Source organism: Ursus maritimus, unplaced genomic scaffold (assembly GCF_017311325.1).
Source record: "Ursus maritimus isolate PB19 unplaced genomic scaffold, ASM1731132v1 scaffold_19, whole genome shotgun sequence".
Lineage (NCBI taxonomy): Eukaryota > Metazoa > Chordata > Mammalia > Carnivora > Ursidae > Ursus > Ursus maritimus.
In genome coordinates this window covers 52,603,519-52,625,827 of record NW_024424341.1, presented here as the reverse complement: position 1 = coordinate 52,625,827, position 22,309 = coordinate 52,603,519, and the positions used below count along the sequence as shown (strand labels likewise).

General features: G+C 51.6%; 2 protein-coding genes across 4 annotated transcripts in view; both read left to right on the top strand.

Annotated features, from left to right (window-relative positions):
- LOC103657157 (carcinoembryonic antigen-related cell adhesion molecule 1-like) overlaps positions 1-4,248 on the top strand; it is a 44,957-nt gene extending 40,709 nt beyond the window's left edge. For both annotated transcript variants that reach the window (XM_040634072.1, XM_040634069.1), the window contains exon 7: positions 3,896-4,248. The gene's annotated coding sequence lies outside the window, so the exon portion shown is untranslated. The remainder of the gene's footprint in view (positions 1-3,895) is intronic.
- Positions 4,249-11,490: 7,242 nt separating this feature from the next.
- The window catches only part of LOC103680172 (carcinoembryonic antigen-related cell adhesion molecule 6-like), a 28,222-nt gene continuing 17,403 nt past the window's right edge, over positions 11,491-22,309 (top strand). Inside the window, exons 1-4 of one of the 2 annotated variants that reach the window (XM_040634068.1) lie at positions 11,491-11,675; positions 12,523-12,882; positions 14,695-14,973; positions 15,371-15,625. In XM_040634068.1, coding sequence (XP_040490002.1) covers positions 11,612-11,675; positions 12,523-12,882; positions 14,695-14,973; positions 15,371-15,625 — 958 coding nt within the window. In that variant the 5' untranslated portion in view covers positions 11,491-11,611. The remainder of the gene's footprint in view (positions 11,676-12,522; positions 12,883-14,694; positions 14,974-15,370; positions 15,626-22,309) is intronic. The other variant, XM_040634067.1, reaches the window with a different exon arrangement.

Below are 22,309 nucleotides of genomic sequence, written 5' to 3'. Positions count from 1 at the left end.
CCTGGGAACTTGTTAGAGGCCTGTTCTGGGGTCCACACCATACCTGCTGAGTCAGGATCTGCATTTTCACAGGATCTGCAGACCCTCCATGGGCACAGGGAGGTAGATGCGGCCCCACCCCCACATCATGGGGTCTCAGCCTGGCTGGGCATCTGCTGAAGCAGCATTTCTAGGTGTCACCTGGGCGTTCACAGTCTTGATAAAGTTCCACAGGTGACTCCAGCGCACAGTGGGGTAACATCCCTGTGACAAGAGTTCCTGAGGCAGCCTCCTGCTCTGAAGGGAAAGCGACATGGGGAGGAGAGAGGGCTGTGGGGGCGCTGACCTTGCACTGTGCCGGCCCGAGCTGTGGGGTCACTGGACTCCAACGCCACAGGCTTGTGCTTGTCCAAACAAGGGCGTGTTAGCTCTCGCATATGGTGGGAAATCACAGCTGAAGAGAGAGAGGCCTCAGCAGGTCCCAGGGACCCGCAATGCAGATGAAAAGAAAGGGGAAGAAGAGGACAAAGGATTCAGGAAGAACAGGTGGGGATGGGGGGGAAGGGGAGCTGGCAGAGACCCCGCCCCCTGGCCCACGTAACCCGCCCAGAACGCCTGCTCCCAGAGGCCACTCAGCATAGAGGGAGGAAGGACAGCGGAGCTGACAGGACCCGGCCAGCAGTGCTCCTGAGCATTTCTGGAGCAGAAGCTCTTCTCACAGAGGGAGGGACACAGTGGGCAGCAGGCACCATGGAGCTCTCCTCAGCCCCGCCCCGACGAGGACGCCTCCCCTGGCAGGAGCTCCTGCTGGCAGGTGAGAGGGATGATCCATGGGAGAGGGAGGAAGGATGGGGGAGAGCAGCAGGCTGGGGTCTCCCGGGGAGGACAGGGCTCTGAGAGGGGACAGGAGAGCCGGCTCAGCAACAGGAAAATCCCACGATCTGGAAGTGGTGAGCCAAAGTCTGTTTCCTAAGTTACTCAAGAGTAGGACTGAATTTGGAAATCTGACGGTAACTACCAGGGACCCTAATTGCTGACTCTTCCCATAGACCTGATATTCTGACAGATAAATGCCAGACGTGGAGGATACTGGGGACACAATCATTCAGCCCCGGGTGTCTGCAGCCTGCCCCACCACTGGGGTACAGCACAGATCAGAGAGTCCCTGCCCTCCTCGAGCTCAATTCTATGGGGGGAAAGACAGACATGCAGAGGCATCTAGAATGTGATGTCAGGTACTGACAAGCACCAGGAAGGGAACAGAGCAGGGAAAGGTCAGAATGTGAAGACAGAGGGTCTTTAGAGGAGGTGGACAGGGCAGGTCTCTCCCAAGCACCACCTGAGTGGGAGCAGTTATCCGAGGGCAGGGAGGGAGTGAGGAAAAGTGTTCGAAACAGGGAAAATTAAGTTCAGAGGCACTGAAGTAGTGTGATCATGCTGCTGACCTTGACCATCAGGACACACACACACACACACACACACACACACACACACAGATAACCACGTGCGCGCCCGCGCACACACACACACACACACACACACACACACACGCCCCGAGCCTGGGGGATTAACACCTGCTCCATCTCCAGGGCCCCAGCTTTCCCTCCCAACACATTGATCCCAGCACTGATCCATCTCTACTCTTCCCTCCTAGTCTCTCTTTTAACCTTCTGGAACCCGCCCACCACTGCCCAAGTCACTGTGGAATCAGTGCCGCCCAATGCTGCTGAAGGGAAGGACGTTCTTCTGCGAGTCCACAGTCTGCCTGGGGATCTTCTAGGCTGTCACTGGTTCAGGGGGGAAAGCGTGGCACCCACTGATCGTATTGTATCATATGTAGTAGACACACAAGTAACTACCCCAGGGCCTGCACACAGCGGCAGAGAGACAATATACCCCAATGGATCCCTGCTGTTCCAGAGAGTCACCCTGAACCACACAGGATACTACACCCTACCGTGAGGAGAAACCACACAGGATACTACACCCTACCGTGAGGAGAAACATTCAAGTTGAAGAAGTAACTGGACAGCTGCGTGTATTCCGTGAGTAATTCTCTCTCTCACCTCTGGTGTTGGGTGGGGTGAATTCTACCTCACACACATGGAACTCACAGGCCTGGACTGGGCCTCCGTCCACCTCGGCATTATGTCCCAAGAGGGGGTTCGACATTTCGTGCGTGACACACACAGAGTGGAGACAACCTAGGGTCGGAATTCCTTTCTCGGGATCCAGACTCTGGGATCCTCTGAGGAAGACCCTGCAGGACCCAGTCAGGACCAGGCCTGAGGGGCCCTGGGATCCTCTCCAGAGCTCAGCCCAGAAAGCCCCTGCCCAGACCACTGCCTTGGGGCTGCTGATCCTAGTGAGCCTAGGGCGAGGGGGGCTGTGCCAGGATGGGGTTAGGCTCCTGGGCAGAGCTGACTGGGAGCAACCATTTCCCGGCTGCCCGAGCTGCTCAGCAGCCAGTGCTCAGTCTCAAGGGCCACATCTGGGGAGGGCAGAGCCTGGTCCTTCACCTGAGATTCAGCATGGACAGCACACACGTAAAAAGACCCCAGTCCATTAACCAACGGCCATGGGGGAGAGGTGACAGATGCCAACTCTGATTAGGATGTCAGTAGAACAGTGTGCCTGGGTGGCTCAGTCGCTTAAGCGTCTGCCTTCGGCTCTGGTCATAATCCCAGGGTCTTGGGATGAGCTCCACGTGGGGCTCCCCACTGAGGGGGAAGTCTGCTCCTCCCCCTCTCTCTGCACCTACCCTGCTCCTGGGCTCTCTCTCTCTCACTCTCAAATAAAGAAACAGAATCTTTAACAACAACAACAACAAAAAGATATCTGTGGAGGAATCACAGGTACCATCCAGGGCAATGTTCTTTCTGTTGTCTGCACAGCGGAGTTACCCAAACCCAACATCACAAGCAACAACCCCGACCCCGTGGAGAATGAGGATTCTGTAGTATTAACGTGTGAACCTCAGACTCAGAGCACAAGCTACCTGTGGTCAGTAAACAGGAAGAGCCTCCCGGCCAGCACCAGGCTGGAGCTGTCCCTGGACAACAGGACTCTCACTATACACCGTGTCACAAGGAATGACACAGGACCCTATGAGTGTGAGACTCGGAACCCAGTGAGTGCCAGTCGTAGTGACCCATTCACCCTGAATGTTCTCTGTGAGTATCTTCCCTTCCTACCTGGCCCGCGCTGCCAGCCCAAATCCACACTGCCAGAGGCCAGGCCACATCCATCCTTCTGGGGTCCGAGTCCATGACTCTCAGCTGGGCCCCCAGGCTGCCATGTCTTCTTGTCCCAGGGAAACGTGGGCAGACCCAGACTAAGCCAAGATGAGGAGGGGATGGGCTGCTTCTCCCTGAGAGGGTCCTGTGAGGGGAACCCTGGGTGCAGCCAGAGGCAGGGTGGGCACAGGGAGCATTAGCCAGGGGTCCTTGGCTAACAGGAGTGGGGCAGGGGGTACAGTGGGCAGTGACTGGGACTGGGGTATGGGTCAATGGGCTTGGAGAGGGCAGTTCAAGAGGCAGAACTGGTCACTCCTGTAGACAAATGACCCTCCCTCTCTGTCTACCAACACCCATTCTCTCCTGTCTAGGACTCCCTGCCCAGCCCCACCATGGCTGTTCCTATCTACCAGGTGAGTGTGGGCAATGACTGATCTGGTCCCCGAAGCCCATGGGGACTGAAGATCTCCCCCAGCCTGCCCCTGGCTGTGCGTTCAGGTTCAGGAAACAGCAGAGCAAAGGGGGAACAGGGAGTAGTTTGAGGAAGGAGGGGCCTGGGACAGAAACCTGGGACACAGCCAGGCTCCAGAGAGCAGTCCAGGTAGCCCTAGAACCGGAAAGTCACCCAGATATGTTCCACGAAGTTTACAGGGGCTCAGAGTCCTCTTCTTCTTTTACAGGAATTACGACACCCCAACACGAACATTTATGGCCAGATGAACCACAAAGCAGCAATGGCTTCTTAGTTTCCACTGGGACCTGCTCCTTCCAGGGGCCCTCCTCTTCCTCAGACTCTAGGTGGAGTCAGGAGCCACAGCATGAGCCAGAGGACTGCGTCTAAGCCCTGAGAATATTCAGGAACATGGACCCAGCGTCGGGTCCCTCCTGATTTCTGGAGACCCCCTACAGTCTGCCCTGAACCCAAGACAAAGGCCCCCATCTCCCAGGAATTGGGGGTTCCCAGATGAAGTGTCCTGACCCCTGACCCACCGGGGAGGATCTGAGAGGATCTGAATAAAGAGAACTCATCCCCTCCTTGGCCCTTTTTTTGTGAATGGTCATTTCTCATAGCAGAAATTCACCCAGGGGCACCTGGATGGCTCAGTCAATAGAGCATGCAACTGTTTTGTGGTTTGTTGTTGGTTTTTTTTTAAGGATATTATTTATTTACTAGAGAGAGAGAGAGAACACAAGTGGGGAAGACGAGCAGAGGGAGAGGGGGAAACTGACTCCCCACTGAACAGGGAACAGGACATGGGAATCTATCTGAGGACCCAGGGAACACGACCTGAGCAGCAGACAGACACTTAAGTATCTGAGCCACCCAGGCACCCCAAGCACACAATGCTTGATCTGGAGGTCATGACTTTGAGCCCCAGGTGTGGTGTAGAGTTTACACTAAAAAAATTTTTTAAAATAAAAATAAAAATTAATTGTAAAAAATGAAAAAGAGAAAAGAAATTCACCTGAAACTCTGGGTCTTTACTCTCCTGGGTCACATAGGGAAATGTGACCTATGAGTTGACCAAGGCCTGAACTCTAGTCCCCCAGGATAGAGGAAGTGGTGAGGGATGTGGACGTGTTGGAAGCATGCTAACTAGAACACCAGAGCTGTGGCCAAACCGTGAGAGCACTCAGCAGTCTTCACACCGCTCAGGGACCAAAGCAATAGACACTCCCAGTGTTTATAAATGTGGTTTGGGTGTCAGGAGCACAGAACATGGGGTCTCTGATGACCACCCGAAGATGAGCTAGGAGGAGCATCCGTGGGCAGGCGCACATCCCGGTGTGGGACCCTTTCACGCCCTTTTGGTGTCCTGAGTCTTTGGCCCTCCTCCCCCAGCCCTGGTAGCCCTGACTGGTGGCCTTCACCAGTAAACTTGCCTGTCCCCAAATCCAGGATCCAGCTCACTGAGACCTGTCCAGAGGTTTCTCCTCTGTGTCCACAGCCAGCCTTCAGGATGTCCTTACCTCTGGGGTGACAGAGAGAGAGGCTGCCAGAGTAACCCCAGTAGGGAAGACCCAGAATTCATGCCCTGAAAACACACTAGGGACCTCACCGTCACCCCCATCTTCCACTTTCCCATCCACCCTCACAACCAACTCTGATGCTACCGACCAGCCCTGCCCTTCCAGGGGGCTCAGGACCATTCTGTCCACTCCCAGTGGCCAACAGAAGGGTCACCTGGGTGCTCTTATCTTTACTGTGTCTTTCTTTCTGCTTTTAGTTGGGTTCATTTGCTCTTCTTTTTCTAGTTCTTGTGGTAGGAACTTATATTATTTCTTTGAGGTCATTGCTCTCTTATAATATAAGCACTTCGTGCTACCAATTCCCCTCTCAGGGCAGCATAAGCCCATCTCACAAATGGTGGAGGTATTTTTTTGGCGTATTTAAATTAACTCTGTATTTTTAAAATTTCCCTTGAGACTTTCTTTTTGACCCAGAGATTACTTAGAAATATGGAGCTTGCTTTCCAATGTTTCAAAGATTTTTCTGGTGTCTTCCTACTGATGATTTCTGGTTTGATTACTATTTTCAGAGAACATAGCCTGATCTCAGTTATTTCAAATTTGGTCATGGGCGCCTCTCTGGCTTGGTGGGTGGAGCATGTGACTCTTGATCTCGGGCTCATGAGTTTGAGCCCCATGTTGGGGGCAGAGTTTTCTTCAAAACAAAGTAAATTCAGTTAGCTTTCAGATATGACAGCACCCAGAAGCAACAGAGAAGGATGAACGGGACATCTTTCCCTTGGCTATTCTTTCATAGTAGGTCAGCTGGCAGCCAATTCCATGTTCTTCCTTCATCAGAAAATGTCCTTAGTTCCCCTTTCCTCCTGATGATCGTTCTCCCAGACACAGGATTTGTAGTCGACTTGAGAAACCTGCCACTTCCTTCTGCCTCCGTGCTGTCAGATACAGACCTACCGACACTAACTCAGTGTTCCTTCATATGCAATGGGTTGTTTCTCTGGCTGCTCTTCATGCTTGGTTTTTTTTTTCTCTTGTCTTTAGTTTCCAGAAGTTTGTGATGTGTCTTAGCGTGACTGCTTATCTTGCTCGGGATTCACTCAGCTTCTTGGACCATTATTTCTTCAGTACTTTTTTCCTATTTCTGGTATCCAGTGGCATTAATGTTAGATTCCTCCTTTTGAAAAGATTTGTTTTTTTCATATGAGAGAGAGGGAAGGGGCACACTTGCAATTGGGGGTAGGGGCAGAGGGGGAGGGAGGGATGGAATCCTCAATCACACGCCCCTCTGAGCACCAAGAGACCACCATCAAGGAGTGTGGGCAGACTCCAGAAACTGGAGAAGGCAAGAAGATTGATCCACCCCTAGAACCTCCAGAAAGGAATGCGGCCCCGCCAATATCTCTATTATAGTCAGTAAATCCCATGTTGGACTTCTGACCTCCAGAACTGTAAGATGGTAAATGTCTGTTGCTTCTAAGCCGCCGTCTTTGTGGTAATTGGTTACAGCAGTAATAGGAAGCGAATACAGACTTTGTATTAGATTATATTGTTGTACTAATATCAAATTGGGGGAGCTTGATCATCGTACTGGGGATATATAGGAGAAAATCCTGGTTCTGATGAGGTTTCAGGCTGAAGTAGTTAGGGTGAAACATTAGGATATCCATAACTTTCAATCGATTAATCAAAAAATCATATAGATAGTGCCTGGGTGCCTAGTCAGTTAAGCGTCTGCCTTTAACTCAGGTCCTGCTCCATAGTCCTGAGATCGAGCCCAGGGAAGGGCTCCCTGCTCATCAGTGAATCTGCTTCTCCCTCTCCCTCTGTCCTGCTTGTACTTCCTTGCTCTCTCTCTGTGCAAAATTAAAAAAAAAAACCTTAAAAAAATAGAATAATAAAATAAAATAAATTCCAGTTAGTTAACATGCACTCTACTATTAGTTTTAAGTATACAACACATGGTTCAACACTTCCATTTAGTACCAGGTGCTAATCACAAGTGCCTTCCTTAATCCTCATCACCTATCTCACAAATCCCCCCACTTCCCCTGGCAACCACCAGTGTGTTCTCTATAGTGAAGACTCTGTTTCTTTGTTTGCCTCTCTCTCTCTCTTTTTCTACTATTCTAATTTGCTTTGTTTCTTAAATTCCACACAAGTGAAATCATATGGTATTTCTCTTTCTCTGACTTATTTCACTTAGTATAATACACTCGAGCTCCATCCATATCATTACAAATGACAAGAGTTCATTCTTTTTTGTGGCTTAGTAATATTCCATCCAAACTACATCATCCTTATCCATTCCTCCACTGATGGACATTTGGGCTGTTTCCACAGTTTGCTTACTGTAAATAATGCTGCTAAAAACACCGGGGTGCGTGTATCCCTTTGAATTAGTATTTTTGTATCCTTTGGGTAAATATCCAGGAGGGCAGTTGCTGGATCAGAGGGTAGATCTACTTTTAATCTTTCAGAGGAACCTTCCTACTGTGTTCCAGAATGGCTGCACGGGTTTACATGCCCACCGACTGCAGGAGTGCTCCCCTTTCTCCGCAGTGGGCAAAGACACAGATATACAGAAATTACAAGCCTAGGAAACTATCCACTTGCTGCTCCTCAACAGAATAAAAGCCCAGAGCTAACACCATACTCGGTGGAGAAAGGCTGAAAGCTTCCCTACTGGGATCAGAAACACGACAAGGGTGCTCATCCTCACCACTTCTATTCAGCATAGTACTGAGAGTCTTAGCCAGAGAAGTTGGGCAAGAAAAAGCATAGAACAGGAGGAATAAAGAGGACATGAGAGGAGATTTTTGAGAAGAAGGGACACATTCATTATTTTCAGGTATGAATGACTTCTCTGCATGCGTGTGCCAAAAATTATTAAATTGTATACTTTCAATATGTTGGATTTCTTATATATCAACTACAACTCAATAAAGTAGTTAAAAACTATACGTCCATATGTGAAATATTACTTAAAGTACAAAATTTTAGGGGCACCTGGGTGGCGCAGTCGTTAAGTGTCTGCTCAGGGCGTGATCTCAGCGTTCTGAGATCGAGCCCCACATCAGGCGTCTCTGCTGGGAGCCTGCTTCTTCCCCTCCCACTACCCCTGCTTGTGTTCCCTCTCTCGCTGGCTGTCTCTCTCTCTCTCTCTCTCTCAAAGAAATAAATAAAATCCTTAAAAAAAATAAAGTAGACAATTTTTAAAACGCAAGGTGGGTAAGACTTTTTCTTCCACATTTCCTTCACCGTCCACCAGAGGGCGGCAGAGCTGCTTCGTGCCCTGGAGGCTTCCTCAGGGAGCCCACAGCCCAGCAGGGTCTGACCCTCCCCAGCCTCACTCAGTCACAGTCCTCCTGGCTCTCCAGGCTCCCCACACTGGACCCCGTCAGCCCCTCCGGCCAGACAGGCATCTGCCCGCTGAGACTGGTCCCTCTGTGGGCAGTTTGTCCCTCCACATCCTCTGTCCCTAGAGGGGCAAAGGTCCACTCACCATAAGGTCAATTTCTTAGAAGGGCTCCATGTGACCCCCCATCAGCTGAGACCCCCTGACATGCTCCAGACCCACCAGACAATTTCTCTTCCTGGCCCTGCTCTCGATTATAATGACTCCTCAGTGCCAGGATTTCCTGAGTGCCTGTGGCCCTGTTACAGGGTAAACCCCACGAGTCCAGGGCCCACATCTGTCCTGTTCTCCGTGGATTCCCAGGATCCAGCCCAGGACCTGACACAACACAGGTGCCCAGTAAATACTCATTAAATAGATGAGGGAAACCACACAATGGAAGCATGTCACCCCCCTGTCACCTGGGGTCAGAGCCTCTTCCCTGCAGACCCAGGGCACTGGCATCAACATGGGAGGAGGCCAGCACGTGCCCGAGGCTATCCCTGTAAGGCTGTCAGGCGTTTACACCTCCTAGATTCAGGAGGGAGGACAGGGACTCCTACAGTTAGAGGTGAGACCCCCATTCATTCCCAAAACACAGACACCCCCTCCCATCTTTGTCTTGTGACTATCTTCTGTCCCCAGAGGGCCTGGGTGGGCAGCTGTGTCCTTCCTCTTCTCTCAGAGATCTGACCTGCCACAAATTCTGGATCACCAGCCCAGGTGCAATTACGACCAGGGGACTTCAGAGTCCTACCCTGACCTCCAAAGACATCAGGGGGTGACTCCCTGAAGGCCCCTGGTCTGTGGGGACAGCTGCAGTGTCCCCCTGAAGATTTCTAAGCAGTCCAAGGAGTCCTGGGGAATGAGGGGAACTTCCCGGCAGATGGGACAGGAGAACCCAGATCGGCCTGTGTTTCCCCGGGGCTGAGGGTCTCCTCCCTTTGACAGAGGCAGCCCTGGGATCCCTCAGTTGTGTCTCTGGGTGGAGCCAATCCAGCTCCTGGTTCCTGTGAGGAGACCTAGAGCAGAAGAGAGACAAGGACACAGATGACTTAGATGCAATCGCCCATCCCCCCCCCCCGCCCGCTGTGATGGGGAGACAGGGCATTGTGGTGCTCAGTCCCCCAGGCTGGGTTTTTCCCCAAAGCTCAAGCGACCTCTACTAGGTCATTCTTTGAAATCTCCAGGACATAGAGCTCCTGCTGAGGGAGCACATCCCTCTGGTAAGACAGTTCTCCTGACACAGGATGAGGAATCCTCTGGACAGGGCCTGTCCTCTCCCTGGGTTCATGCTGCCCTAGGATGGAGTCGGGTGATCTGGGTCCCGCAATGACCAGGACCCAGGCTGCCCAGTCCCTCACCTCTGCCCAGGTTTCAGGGACCCTCACATCCTTTGGAGACTGGTCAGCATCCCTGGCAGCCCCTCAGCATCGCCTCCAGGGGGGACATAGGGACATACAGACAGCACACAGGACATAAAACCCTGAAGCTGGCTTTGGCTAAGGAGGTGGAGGGGGAGTCTGGTTTCCATCCCTTTCTTTAACAGACCCTTCTGGGTCCCTCACACGTGCCTGTTCTGTCCTGCCCACTCCTTCTGGGGCCCTAGAACCATCCTGATCTGTCAGGGATCCCTGTTCAGCTCCCCATTCCCTGCCTGGCACCACTTACGGGGGAGGCAGGGTGACCACAGGAAAGTCCCCCAGGCAGAGGACACGGGCTGCCCAGGACACTCAGGAGCACATGGACAGTCTCTGGGCCACAGTTCAGTCAACAAACATGGAGATGGAGGGTCTCCTCAACACCTTCCTGGTGCCCCAGCCACCTGGCCTCCCACCATCTCTTCTCTTCCCAGGATATGCAGGAAACCCCCTTCCCGCCTGGGAACTGAGCCCTTGACACACCTGGTTGGGTCTCTGTCCCTGGAACCAGAGCCCGGGCTGGGGACACACAGGGTTGGACACCTGGTCCCTCACCAGTCATCACTCGGACGGCCCCTTCCTCACCCCAGAGTCATCTCTGGGACCTTGTTGCCAGGAGGCAATCCAACCTCCCCAGATCCTGTGAGAACACTGGGGAGACCGGTGCCCAGCTGGGCTTCTCTGTTTCAAACAGAAATAATCCCCTGGATGTGGGGGACCCTGGGGCATTCTGTGTGGTGCTAACAGACTCAAGGCCAGGACACAGCAGAGGCCAACTGGGAGTAGGGGGGAGGGCCATCCTCTAAGGGAACCGGGTCACCCTCAGTCTGGCTATTCGCAGTGTGCTCCCGGGGCCGGGATGACCAGAATCACCTGGGAGCTTATAGAGGCCGACTCTGGGGTCCACACCACACCTGCTGAGTCAGAATCTGCATTTTCACAGGATCCATAGACCCTCCGTGGGCAAAGGAGACTGAGAGGAGGCCCCACCCCCACATCATGGGGTCTCAGCCTGGCTGGGCATCTGCTGAAGCAGCATTTCTAGGTGTCACCTGGGCGTTCACAGTCTTGATAAAGTTCCACAGGTGACTCCAGTGCACAGTGGGGGTGACATCCCTGTGACAACAGTTCCTCAGGCAGCCTCCAGGCTCCTGCTCTGAAGGGAAAGCCACACGAGGAGGAGAGAGGGCTGTGGGGGCACTGACCGTGCCCTATGCCCCCTACCTGTGGGGGTCACCGGACCACAACACCACAGCCTTGTGCTTGTCCAAACAAGGGCGTGTGCGCTCTCACATATGGTGGGAAATCACAGCTGAAGAGGGAGAGGCCTCAGCAGTTCCCAGGGAACCGCAGTGTAGACAGAAATGAAAGGGGAAGAAGAGGACAAGGGATTCAAGAGGAACAGGTGAGGAAGGGGGGGAGGGGAAACTGGCAGAGACCCCACCCCCTGACCCACGTGACCCTGCCCAGAAATCCTGCCCACAGAGGCCTCTCAGCACAGAGAGAGGAAGGACAGCAGAGCAGACAGGACTGGGACAGCACTGCTCCTGAGCATTTCTGGAGCAGAAGCTCTTCTCACAGCGGGAGGGACAGAGCGGGCAGCAGGCACCATGGAGCCCCCCTCGGCCCCTCCCCGAGGAGGACATGTCCCCTGGCAGGGGCTCCTGCTGGCAGGTGAGAGGGATGATCCCCAGGGAGTGGGCAGGAGGATGGGAGACAGAGGTGGGCTGGGAATCCTGTGGAGAACAGGGCTCTGAGAGGCGGCGGGAGAGCAGGGCAGGACCGGAGAGCCAGCTCAGCAACAGGAAAATGCCGTGATCTGCAAGTGGTGAGGGAAGGGTTATTTCATAAGTTACTCATCACTGAGGACTGAATTTGGGAAATGTATGGTAACAACAACCAGGGACCCTAATTGCTGCCCCTTCCCACCAGCCTGAGATCCTGACAGATAAATGCTAGCCGCAGAGGATACTGGGGACACATTCTTTCAGTCCCGGGTGTTTGCAGCCTGCCCCACCACTGGGGTACAGCACAGATTAGAGGAGTCCCTGCCCTCCTCGAGCTCAGTTCTATGGGAAGGAAGACAGACATGCAGAGACATCTAGAATGTGAGGTCAGGTAGTGACAAGCACCAGGAAGGGAACAGAGCAGGGAAAGGTCAGAACGTGAAGACAGAGGGTCTTTAGAGGAGGGGGTCAGGGCAGGCCTCTCCCGAGGATCCCCTGAGTGTGAACAGGTATCCGAGGGCAGGGAGGGAGTTTTGAGTGACGACATGATGGGAAGAGTGTTCGAAAGTGAGGAAATTAAGTTCAGAGGTGCTGATGTAGTGTGGTCATGCCGCTGACCTTGGCCAGCAGGAGACACACACACACACACACACACACACACACACACAGATACCCGGGCACACTCACACACACACCATGAATGGGGGTTAGGACCTGTTCCGCGTCCAGGGCCCCAGCTTTCTTTCCCAACACTTTGCTCCAAACACTGATCTGTCTCCTCCCGTCCCTCCTAGTCTCACTCTTAACCTTCTGGAACCCGCCCACCACTGCCCAACTCACTGTGGAATCTGTGCCGCCCAATGCTGCCGAAGGGAAGGACGTTCTTCTGCGAGTCCACAATCTGCCTGGGGATCTTCTAGGCTGTAACTGGTTCAGAGGGGAAACTGTAAATACAAGCCATCAAATTATATCATATGTAGTAGACACACAAGTAACTACCCCAGGGCCTGCACACAGCGGCAGAGAGACAATATACCCCAATGGGTCCCTGCTGTTCCAGAGAGTCACCCTGAACGACACAGGAAACTACACCCTACAAATCGTGAGGAAAAATGCTCAAGTGGAACAAGGAACAGGACAAATCCGCGTATTCCGTGAGTAATTCTCTCTCACCTCTGGTGTTGGGTGGGGTGAATTCTACGTCACACACACGGGATTCACAGGCCTGGACGGGGCCTTCATCCCCTTCGGCATTATGTCCTGTGTGGGGGTTTGAGCATTTAGTGCGGGACACACACACTGGAGACAAACTTCCTAGGGTCAGAATTCCTTTCTCGGGATCCAGACTCCGGGATCATCTGAGAAAGACCCTGCAGGACCCAGTCAGGACCAGGCCTGAGGGGCCCTGGGATCCTCCCCAGAGCTCAGCTCAGAAACCCCTGCCCAGACCACTGCCTTGGGGCTCCGGATCCTAGTGAGCCTGGGGGTCTGTGCCAGGATGTGGTTAGGATCCCGGGCAGAGCTGACTGGGAGCAACCATTTCCCGGCTGCCCGAGCTGCTCAGCAGCCAGTGCTCAGTCTCAAGGGTCACATCTGGGGAGGGCAGAGCCTGGTCCTTCACCTGAGACTCAGCATGGACAGCACACACGTAAAAAGTCCCCAGTCCGTTAGCCAAGTGCTGTGGGGGACATGGGGGAATGCAGAGGAAGGTCAGCACCCCCAGGGAGGAACAGAGCAAGAGGTGCTCCTGGGGTCTCCTCCTCCACCAAGAATCAGGCCCAGGGGGCCTTCTCTTGTGGAGAGGAGCAGACACGATGCCATTTGATTGGCCAGCTGCTACAGAGCAGATTGAGGTCAGGGATTTGGGTTCGTTTAAGGGTTAATTCACAGGGATGGAAAGCAGAGATCATTTATCATTATTCCTACTGCATTAAGGGGAAACTGAGGCACGAAGAGACACAGTCACTGAATCAGGGTCACTCAGACTGGTGACAGCATTTCAGAGTTCTCAAGTTTCTGGGTGCAGACACAGCCCCGTCCTCTCCTCCATCAGAGGGAGGGATGCAGGTGTGGGCAGTGAGGGCAAATGGAGGCTCACTCCGTGTTTACTCAACCATGTGACCTGCGTGAACAATCAGAGGCAGAATGACCTGGCCGCCCCTCAGGTGGGGACACTCACCTCCATGGGCTGCACTTGAGATCAGATTGATTGCTGATGTGTTGCTGTGGGTCCCACTGGGTGTCAGGGAAAGCACTTGCCTTCTCCTCCAGACTCTGCACCTAAAACCAGCCCAGGGTCCACGTGTAACAAACTCAGTTGCTTTTGTTTAGGAGGGAAGGAGTGAGCAGTGTGGGTGTCTCTCCAGCTGTGGGCAGGGAGCCTGTGTGGCCAGAGGTCCCAGGATGCTACACCCAGGACGCCTCTCTGAAGAGATGATGGGTCGTTCATCCCTCACCATCCCTGCTTCCTGCTCATCCCCTCGCTCTCTGCTTGGTCATTGGACTCAGCCCTGCCATGGATGGGGTCTCTGCCTATGTCACTCATATCAAACAGCGGGCAGAACACCCCCTGCAGGACCTGGCCTGAGTACTGAACTGATCTCCGAGCTTGTTCCTGGTGTCCCCGGGTGTCCTTTCTGCTCAGACCCCATCCCCAGGCTGGGCTGTCAGGTCAGTGAAGCTCCAGGAGAGGTCCGGGGCTGTCTGTGACTCTGTCTTATGTCTCCATGACCCAATGCTGCTCTGTAATTGACATTGCAGAAGCCTGTGGCATCAGACACACAGAGCAGGCGCTTTACTTTCTTTGAGGCTCAGAACCTCATGCGTTTGTCTTGAGATACACAGACCTGCCTTATGCTTGAAGGACTCAGGTTGGCTGAGGGCTAAGAGTTGGGAATTCGATTCAAGGTGCTTGCGAGGGAATCAAAGGTACCACCGAGGGCAATGTTCTCCTGTTGTCTGCACAGCGGAGTTACCCAAACCCATCATCACAAGCAACAACTCTGACCCCTTGGAGAATGCGGATCCTGTAGTATTAACGTGTGAACCTCAGACTCAGAGCACAAGCTACCTGTGGTCAGTAAACAGGAAGAGCCTCCCGGTCAGCGCCAGGTTGCAGCTGTCCCTGGACAACAGGACTCTCACTATACACCGTGTCACAAGTAATGACACAGGACCCTATGAGTGTGGGACTCAGAACCCAGTGAGTGCTGGTCGTAGTGACCCATTCACCCTGAATGTTCTCTGTGAGTAACTTCCCTTCCTACCTGGCCCACGCTGCCAGCCCAAATCCACACTGCCAGAGGCCAGGCCACATCCATCCTTCTGGGGTCCGAGTCCATGACTCTCAGCTGGACCCCCAGCCTGGCCATGGCTTCTTGTCCCAGGGAAACGTCGGCAGACCCAGCCTAAGCCAAGACAGGGAGGGGACAGGCTGCTCCTCCCTGAGAGGGTCACCAACCTGTGAGGGGACACAGGTGACTGTCTCAGACCCAGGCTCAGTGAACACAGGGGGCTTCTGGTTGGGACTTTCTCAGACAAGTTTGGGACTCAGCTCAGAGGGGCAGTGTGGCACTAATACAGACCAGGAGCTTCCCCTTCCTTCAGATTACATCACCTGTGGCTTTATTCTGTTTGCTCCAGATGGCCTGGATGCCCCCACCATTTCCCCCTCAGACTCCTATTACCATCCAGGGGCCAGCCTCATGCTCTCCTGCCACGCAGCCTCTAACCCACCTGCACGGTACTCTTGGCTTGTCAATGGGAGGCCCCAGACATCCACACAGGAGCTCTTTATCCCCAACGTCACTGTGAATGATAGTGGAGCCTATACCTGCGTCGCCTCTAACTCGGGCACTCGCCTCAGTAAGACCACAGTCAAGACTATCACAGTCTCTGGTAAGTGGATCCCTGGAGCGTCTGCACTGATGCTGTGGAGAAGGTCTGTCTGGCTTTCAGAATAGAGCCTAGAAGAGCTTTTTCCCACAAGCAAATCCCTAATCTGTGCCTGCACGCGCCCATTACATGTCAGCAGACCTTTCCTCCCTGCCTTCTGATTTGTCATGGCAGAGCTTGGATCAGCCTGGAAGGTGGGGACGGGTTTTCTCAGCTCCAGAGAGCCCCATGTATAGAAGAAGGTTTTGCAAATGGGGAAGTAGAAGGATCCTCAGGGTCAAGTTGCTTCTATTGTTGAATTGCAGATGTCCTTTATATAATCCAGATATTAACCTCTTACCAGATATGATTGCAAATATTTCCTTCCAAACCATGGGTTGCCGACACTATTTTTTTCTTTAGTGAACTTTACTTGATACATAGTGTAACATAGTTTCACTTGTACAGCATAGTGATTGGACAACTCTATGTGTTACGCTCTTCTCAACACATTATAGCTCCTATCCGTCACCATGCAGCCCCATCAAAATACCATTGACTGTATTTCCTATGCTGTGCATTTCATCCCTATATCCTGTTCATTCCAAAACTAGTGCTACCATTCTCTGGATTGTGTCTTGTGATGCACAGAAGTTTTCCATTTTGATGCAATTCAATCCATCTACTTTTTCTTTTATTGTCTTTGCTTTGGGTGTCATAAGTATGAAATCATTGGGGTCTTCAGTTTCAAATAGTTCTTGCTTTATGTTTTCTTCTAAGACTTTTACATTTGACTCTTATGTTTAGATTTTTTATCTACTTTACATAAATATTTGTACATGGTGTAATTGGAGTCCAACTTCATTCATTTGCATGGATATCCAGTATTCCCCACAATATTGGTTGAATAGATTTTTTTCTCCATTGAATGGTCATGACAACCTTCTAGAAAATCGTTGGACCATATATGCCAGGGTTTGTCTCTGGGGTGCCTATTCTATTCCATTCATCGCTATGTCTCTCTTTATACCGGACCCCGGTTATTTTGGTTACTGTAGCTTTGCAGTCAGGAAGTGGGAGTCCTTCTTTTTGTACTTTTTTGAAATAAGTATGGCTATTTCAGGCCCCTGAGATTCCATGTGAATTTTTGGAAATTCCTATTTCTGCAAAATATTTCCTTCTGAATTTCATAGGGAGACACCTGGCTGGCTCAGTCAGTGGATGGCAACTCTTGATCTTGATGTTGTGGGTTTCAGCCCCACGTTGAGTATAGAGATTACTTAAAAATAAAATCATTTTAAAAAGTATTTGATAGAGATTACATTGAATCCACGGATCTCTTTGGATAGCACTGTCATCTTAACAATATTAAGTCTCATCATCCATGAACATGGGATGTCTTTCCATTTATTTGCATCCTCTATCATTTCTTTCATCAATGTTTTATTGATTTCCATAAACAGTCTATTGACTCAGTAATTAAGTTAAATCCTAAGTATTTGATTCTTTTTTCCTAAGAATTTTCTTCTTTTTAATGTTATTGCAAATAGAATTGTTTTCCTATTTTCTTTTTCGGGTACGTCACTGTTAGTGTCAGGAACACAGTGATTTTTGTGTTGATTTTGTAGCCTGCAAAGTTGTTGAAATTGTTTATTAGTTCAGCAGTTTTTTGTGGAATCTTCAGTATTTTGTACATAAAATTTCATGTTGTCTATGAGCAGACATGATTGTACTTATTCTTTCCAATTTAATCATATTCTGTGTTTTTTTCCTCCTAATTATTTTGGACTGGACTTCTGTACTGTGTTGAATACGGATGTTGAGAGTGGCATGTTTAACTTCTACCTGATGTTGAAAGAAAGGTTTTCAGTGTTTCATCATGGAGATGATGGTAGCCTTCGGTGTTTCTTATGGGGCCTTTATTATGTTGCAGTAGTTTCCTTCTATTTGTAAGAGTGCCAGTATTCTGTATACAGTAACCTCTTCTCTACATGAGTTTTCACCATGAGAGTCAATCCACAGATTTGGAAGTAAGAGTCTTCTTCAAGGTGAGAAATCCTGTAGATTGAAAACATTTTGATTCCTAAGTTAAAGAAGAGGGGGCAGTCAGCTCTCATTCCGTAGTTAATTGTAACAGTGTAAATGGCTTCCCTACTTTACATAAAGCTGCCTTGGACACGGAGGTATAAGGGGTGTGAGTCTTCCTCCCCCAACATATTGGAAAGGTATATAAGGAATGAGGCCTGATCTTTCAAAGTCACAGAAGTTCAAGAAAGTCACACAAAACTCAATGGGAAAGAATTCCTCATAATAAAGAGGCTGCCAGCCATGTGGGCTAAGAGGTTCCTGGTGCTGATACTACAGAGATGTCCAGGCAGAAGAGACACATGACTGAGCGTCAGAGGGGAAGGTACTGCCCTCTCCTTACAGATCGTCACCTGAACAAAGATACTCGGGCTTCTGCAGACAGCAAGGCCATCCTTTCAGGCCCCATTACAGAGCTCCTTGGGCCCTCAGATTGGCTTGCATCTCAGAGGAAGGATGTGGCCCCATTTCCAAACTGATTCTCATTCCATAACATCCTGTGTTTCTCCACAGAGCCAGTGGCTCAGCCCTTTGTCCAGGCCAACAATGCCATAGTCACAGAACATAAGGACTCTGTGGTCCTGACCTGCTCCACACATAATCCTGGGGTCTCCATCCACTGGTTCTCAATGGTCAGAGTCTAAAGCTAATGGAGAGGATGAAGCTGTCGCAGGACAATAGCACTCTCACCATAGATCCTGTCAGGAGGGAGGATGCAGGGAATTAGAGTGTGAGGACTCCAATCTGGTCAATTGCTACAAAAGTAACCCCATCAGGCTGGATGTGAGCTGCAAGTGACCCTCGACCTCTGCCGCATCTTCCCTGTATATTTTACTGGCAGGCGGTGTGAAATGGATGCTGGCCTGGAGGAGGTGGGAGCCTCCTTCAGAGCCTCTAGGTCAGTGTGGATAATATTCCCCAGAATTAGACGAATCTTGTTAGTATCTCAGTTCTGATATGTACCAGCTGTTGGACCTCAGGCAAGATGCTCAAACTCCTGAACCTCAGTTTCCTCATCTCTAAAACTGGAAAGAACAGCCGGATCTTAGGGCAGTTGTGAGGGTTGTTAATATAAATTCATGAGATGAAATCTTGAGACAGCGATATACACAGATTCAGGCTCAATCAAACTTAGCACCTATTGCTCTTTTGTTAGTCACGTTTTTGTTACTAGCTGTAATGTCTCAGGGAATTGGGATTCAGTGTTGTCTGATCACATTCCAGCTGTGAGGCCTTCACTGATTTACTGAAGCCCTTTACAGACTCAGATGCTCATTTTGCACAGTGGTGATGACATCCGGCCCCCTCATGTGCAGGGAAGCATCAGATAAGAGGTAACACATTTCCGACGTGCCTGGCACAGAGCCGACCTCAAAAGCAGTCAGCTAATGTTATTCTCTTTAATCAGTGAAGAGTGGACAGGTAAGGGCCTCCCTCTAAGACCATCAATGGTGATGGAGCAGAAGACACAGGGGAAGAGGCTTCATGAGAAAGGAAAATAAACAGGATGCCAGCACTGTCCCCAGGGCTGTGGGTACAATGTGAAGATTAAAGCAAGTCCAGGGTTTCAGTGTGAGGAACAAAAATGGTGCAGTGGCCAAAGGGATGAGACACTGTGGTGATAACACATACAGCAGTCAGACTCAAGGCCTTTCTTCCTCCCTAACCAGACCTTTTACCCATGGCTCCTCCTGGCTTCCCCTGATTTGACTTGGGACTCATTCCTCTCCCTTTTTCTTCTTCATTCAGATGGAAGAAGTACCACAGGTCTCCCTGTGGGGTCCATCATTGGCATCGCTGTGGGGGTCCTGGTCGCACTGGCACTGACAGTGGCCCTGGGGTGTCTCCTGCTCCGCACAAGGACTGGAAGGTATGATGGGATTTCCCACACACTGATCCTGTCCTGCAGCAGACCCCTGGCCAGGAGGAGACCCCATACTGACCTAGGATTCTGGACTGGCTACTCCAGACCTCCCAACTACCCCCTGGAATTTCCCGTCTCATTCCCTCTGGCTCCTTCCTCAGCAGCTGTTGACTGGGGTGCTTCCTTCACATGTTCCCTAGTTATACATTAGGGACCATTAAGGAACAACTCCTCAGGGCTGTCATGGTTCACTTGGCAACGTTACAGCAGTGCTGACAGGACTAAGTACTCAGTAAACAGCACCTCCCGTGGTTTCTTTAAGTCCACATGCCCTATGAGGGGGATTTGCAGCCTCATGATCTGAGGGTGGTACTTGGCAGAGTCACGCAATGAAGAGTGGAAGAGCCTGACAGGCCAGATGAGGTCATCCCTCAAATGGCAGCTGTAGGAACCACAGCCTCTGATGTGTGAAACCAGAGACCTGGGTTAGCCAGGTTGAGGCCCTGGGATGTCCTTTATGCCTCTTGTCCAGGCAGATGGAGAAGAGGACAAGGCACTGTTACATTTCAGCATCTCCTGGCCTGAGTGGGGAGGGTCTGGCCACAGCAGGGCACCACATTTAGGGGTCCAACATACCCAGGGCACCCCAAGTGTCCTCTATATGCAGCTATAGCCTTGAAGCTTCCACTCAGTCAACCCATCATGTTTGATTTCTTTCCTGGGTCCTCCATCCCTCCTGAGGACACTTACTCCTAGTCACTCATCAGCCTGTGGGTCTTCCCCTGTGGTTCGAGGATATTCTCCAAAGGCCTTTCCTTATTCCCTCTTCTGGGCCCTTCTCTGCTAAACAGCACTGGTAGAGACAGGAGGTCTCTAACCCTTCCTGGAATGAGGATCCTGCTTATCCACTGTTTAATACCAAAGCTGTGACCTCTCCCTGCACCCCACACATAAGCCTGATCTTTCCTAGGGACAGTGGCTGGCATGATCTCAGAGAGCTCTGGTGCCCGGCATCCACCCCCCGTGAGTATCTCTTCAGCCCGGGGGGAAGGGAAGCCCCGAAGTCATGCCCAATGTCCACTCCTGCCAGTCATTGCTCTGGAGTCTCTGAACATTTATCTAGGGAGAAACACTGGGGATCTCAACTGGCTATACTCCCTGGTGTGTGGAATTTGGCTCATAGGTCAATACCTGGCCTTCACTGGACCCTAAAATGGTCTCTCCCTGAGGGTACTCCTGCTTCCCTGTCCTTTGAAAGCTGTGGAATATCCCCTCCTGGGAAGGTGGGTCCAAGCTTCTTCAGAGCCCTGGGTGCTAACTCCTGTCTCTGTTCCTAGGCCATGGTCCAGCCAGAAGCTCTACATACCCGGTAAGCTGTCCCCCCCCCCACCATCACTCNTTCCACTGGGGTCCTTGCTGTGCAGCCTCAAGACAGAGCAAACGACCAATTCAACAACACGGAGCAGACCCTGCTTCCCACAGAATAGCCAGGACAAGGCAAGCCCTCTTCTGGCCAGGACTAGACCCTTTTCAGGGGCAGGACCACCCCCTACCATGTCCTGAGTTGTCCCTGCTCCCCTGAATTAGCCAAAGGAGAACCCGGAGTCCAGCAAGGGGCAGGGTAGCCAGGGTTCCTGGGCTAAGAGGATAGGGGCATAGGGTGCAATGGGCAGGGTAATGGTTAAGGCAGTTCAAAAGGCAGAACTGTCACTTCTGTAGAGAAATGACCCTCCCTCTCTGCCTACCTACTCCCATTCTTTTCTGTCTAGGATTCCCTGCCCAGCCCCACCACAGCCATTCCTATCTATCAGGTGAGTGTGGGCAATGAATGTTCTGGTCCCAGAACCCAAGGGGGCTGAAGATCTTCCCCCAGCCTGACCCTGGCTGTGATTTCAGGTTCAAGAAACAGCAGAACAAATGGGAAATGGGGGGTACTGGGAGGAACGAGGGGCCTGGGTCAGAAACCTGTGACACAGCCAGGCTCTCAGAGAGCAGACCACATGAGTCTAGAACTGAAAAGTAAACCAGATATGTTCTAAGGAGGTGACAGTGGCTCAGAGTCCTCTTCTTCTTTTATAGGAATTACAACACCGCGACACAAACATTTACTGCCAGATCAACCAGAAAGCAGAAGTGGCTTCTTAGTTTCCCAAATGCCTGGGGCCCCCTGAGACCCAGGACTCTAAGGGGGTGAGAAGCCGCAGTCGGAACCAGAGAACCAGCTCTAGGCCCTGAGGATATTCAGGCACATGGACCAAGGTTCAGGTTCATCACCAGCCTTCTCTACAAACTGCTGGTGGGCAGCCTGGACTTGGTCATCTGACTGTGGAGTCACTTCCTGCAGTGATGTCCACAGCACCCTCCCTACCCTGAGCGATGGAGACAGAGGCCAGTCCACACTCCCTGCTACCCTCTCCACCTCTTCCTGGTTCCTAATGCTCCTTGTCAAGAATGGAAAGTCTGTGGACAGAGGAGATTAAGGGTTCAAAGCCCTGGGAAAAGCTGGAGTTCATCAGCACCATGGACAGTATCTCAGCCTCCCTCCCCCCAGGAGTGGAGCAGGGAGGAGGCAGTGAGGGACTGGGGGAGAGGCTGCCCATTTCTATCCTACAGAAGAAAGATGCAGCAAGGCAGAATGCTATCACAGGGACAACCCGATTCTGCTCTCATGTGAATCGTAAACCCTTTGCACACGTCCGGATGTTACTTCTTGGCACATTGATTACAGCTCTCTGCATGGCTGATTGCTGCCCCAGAGG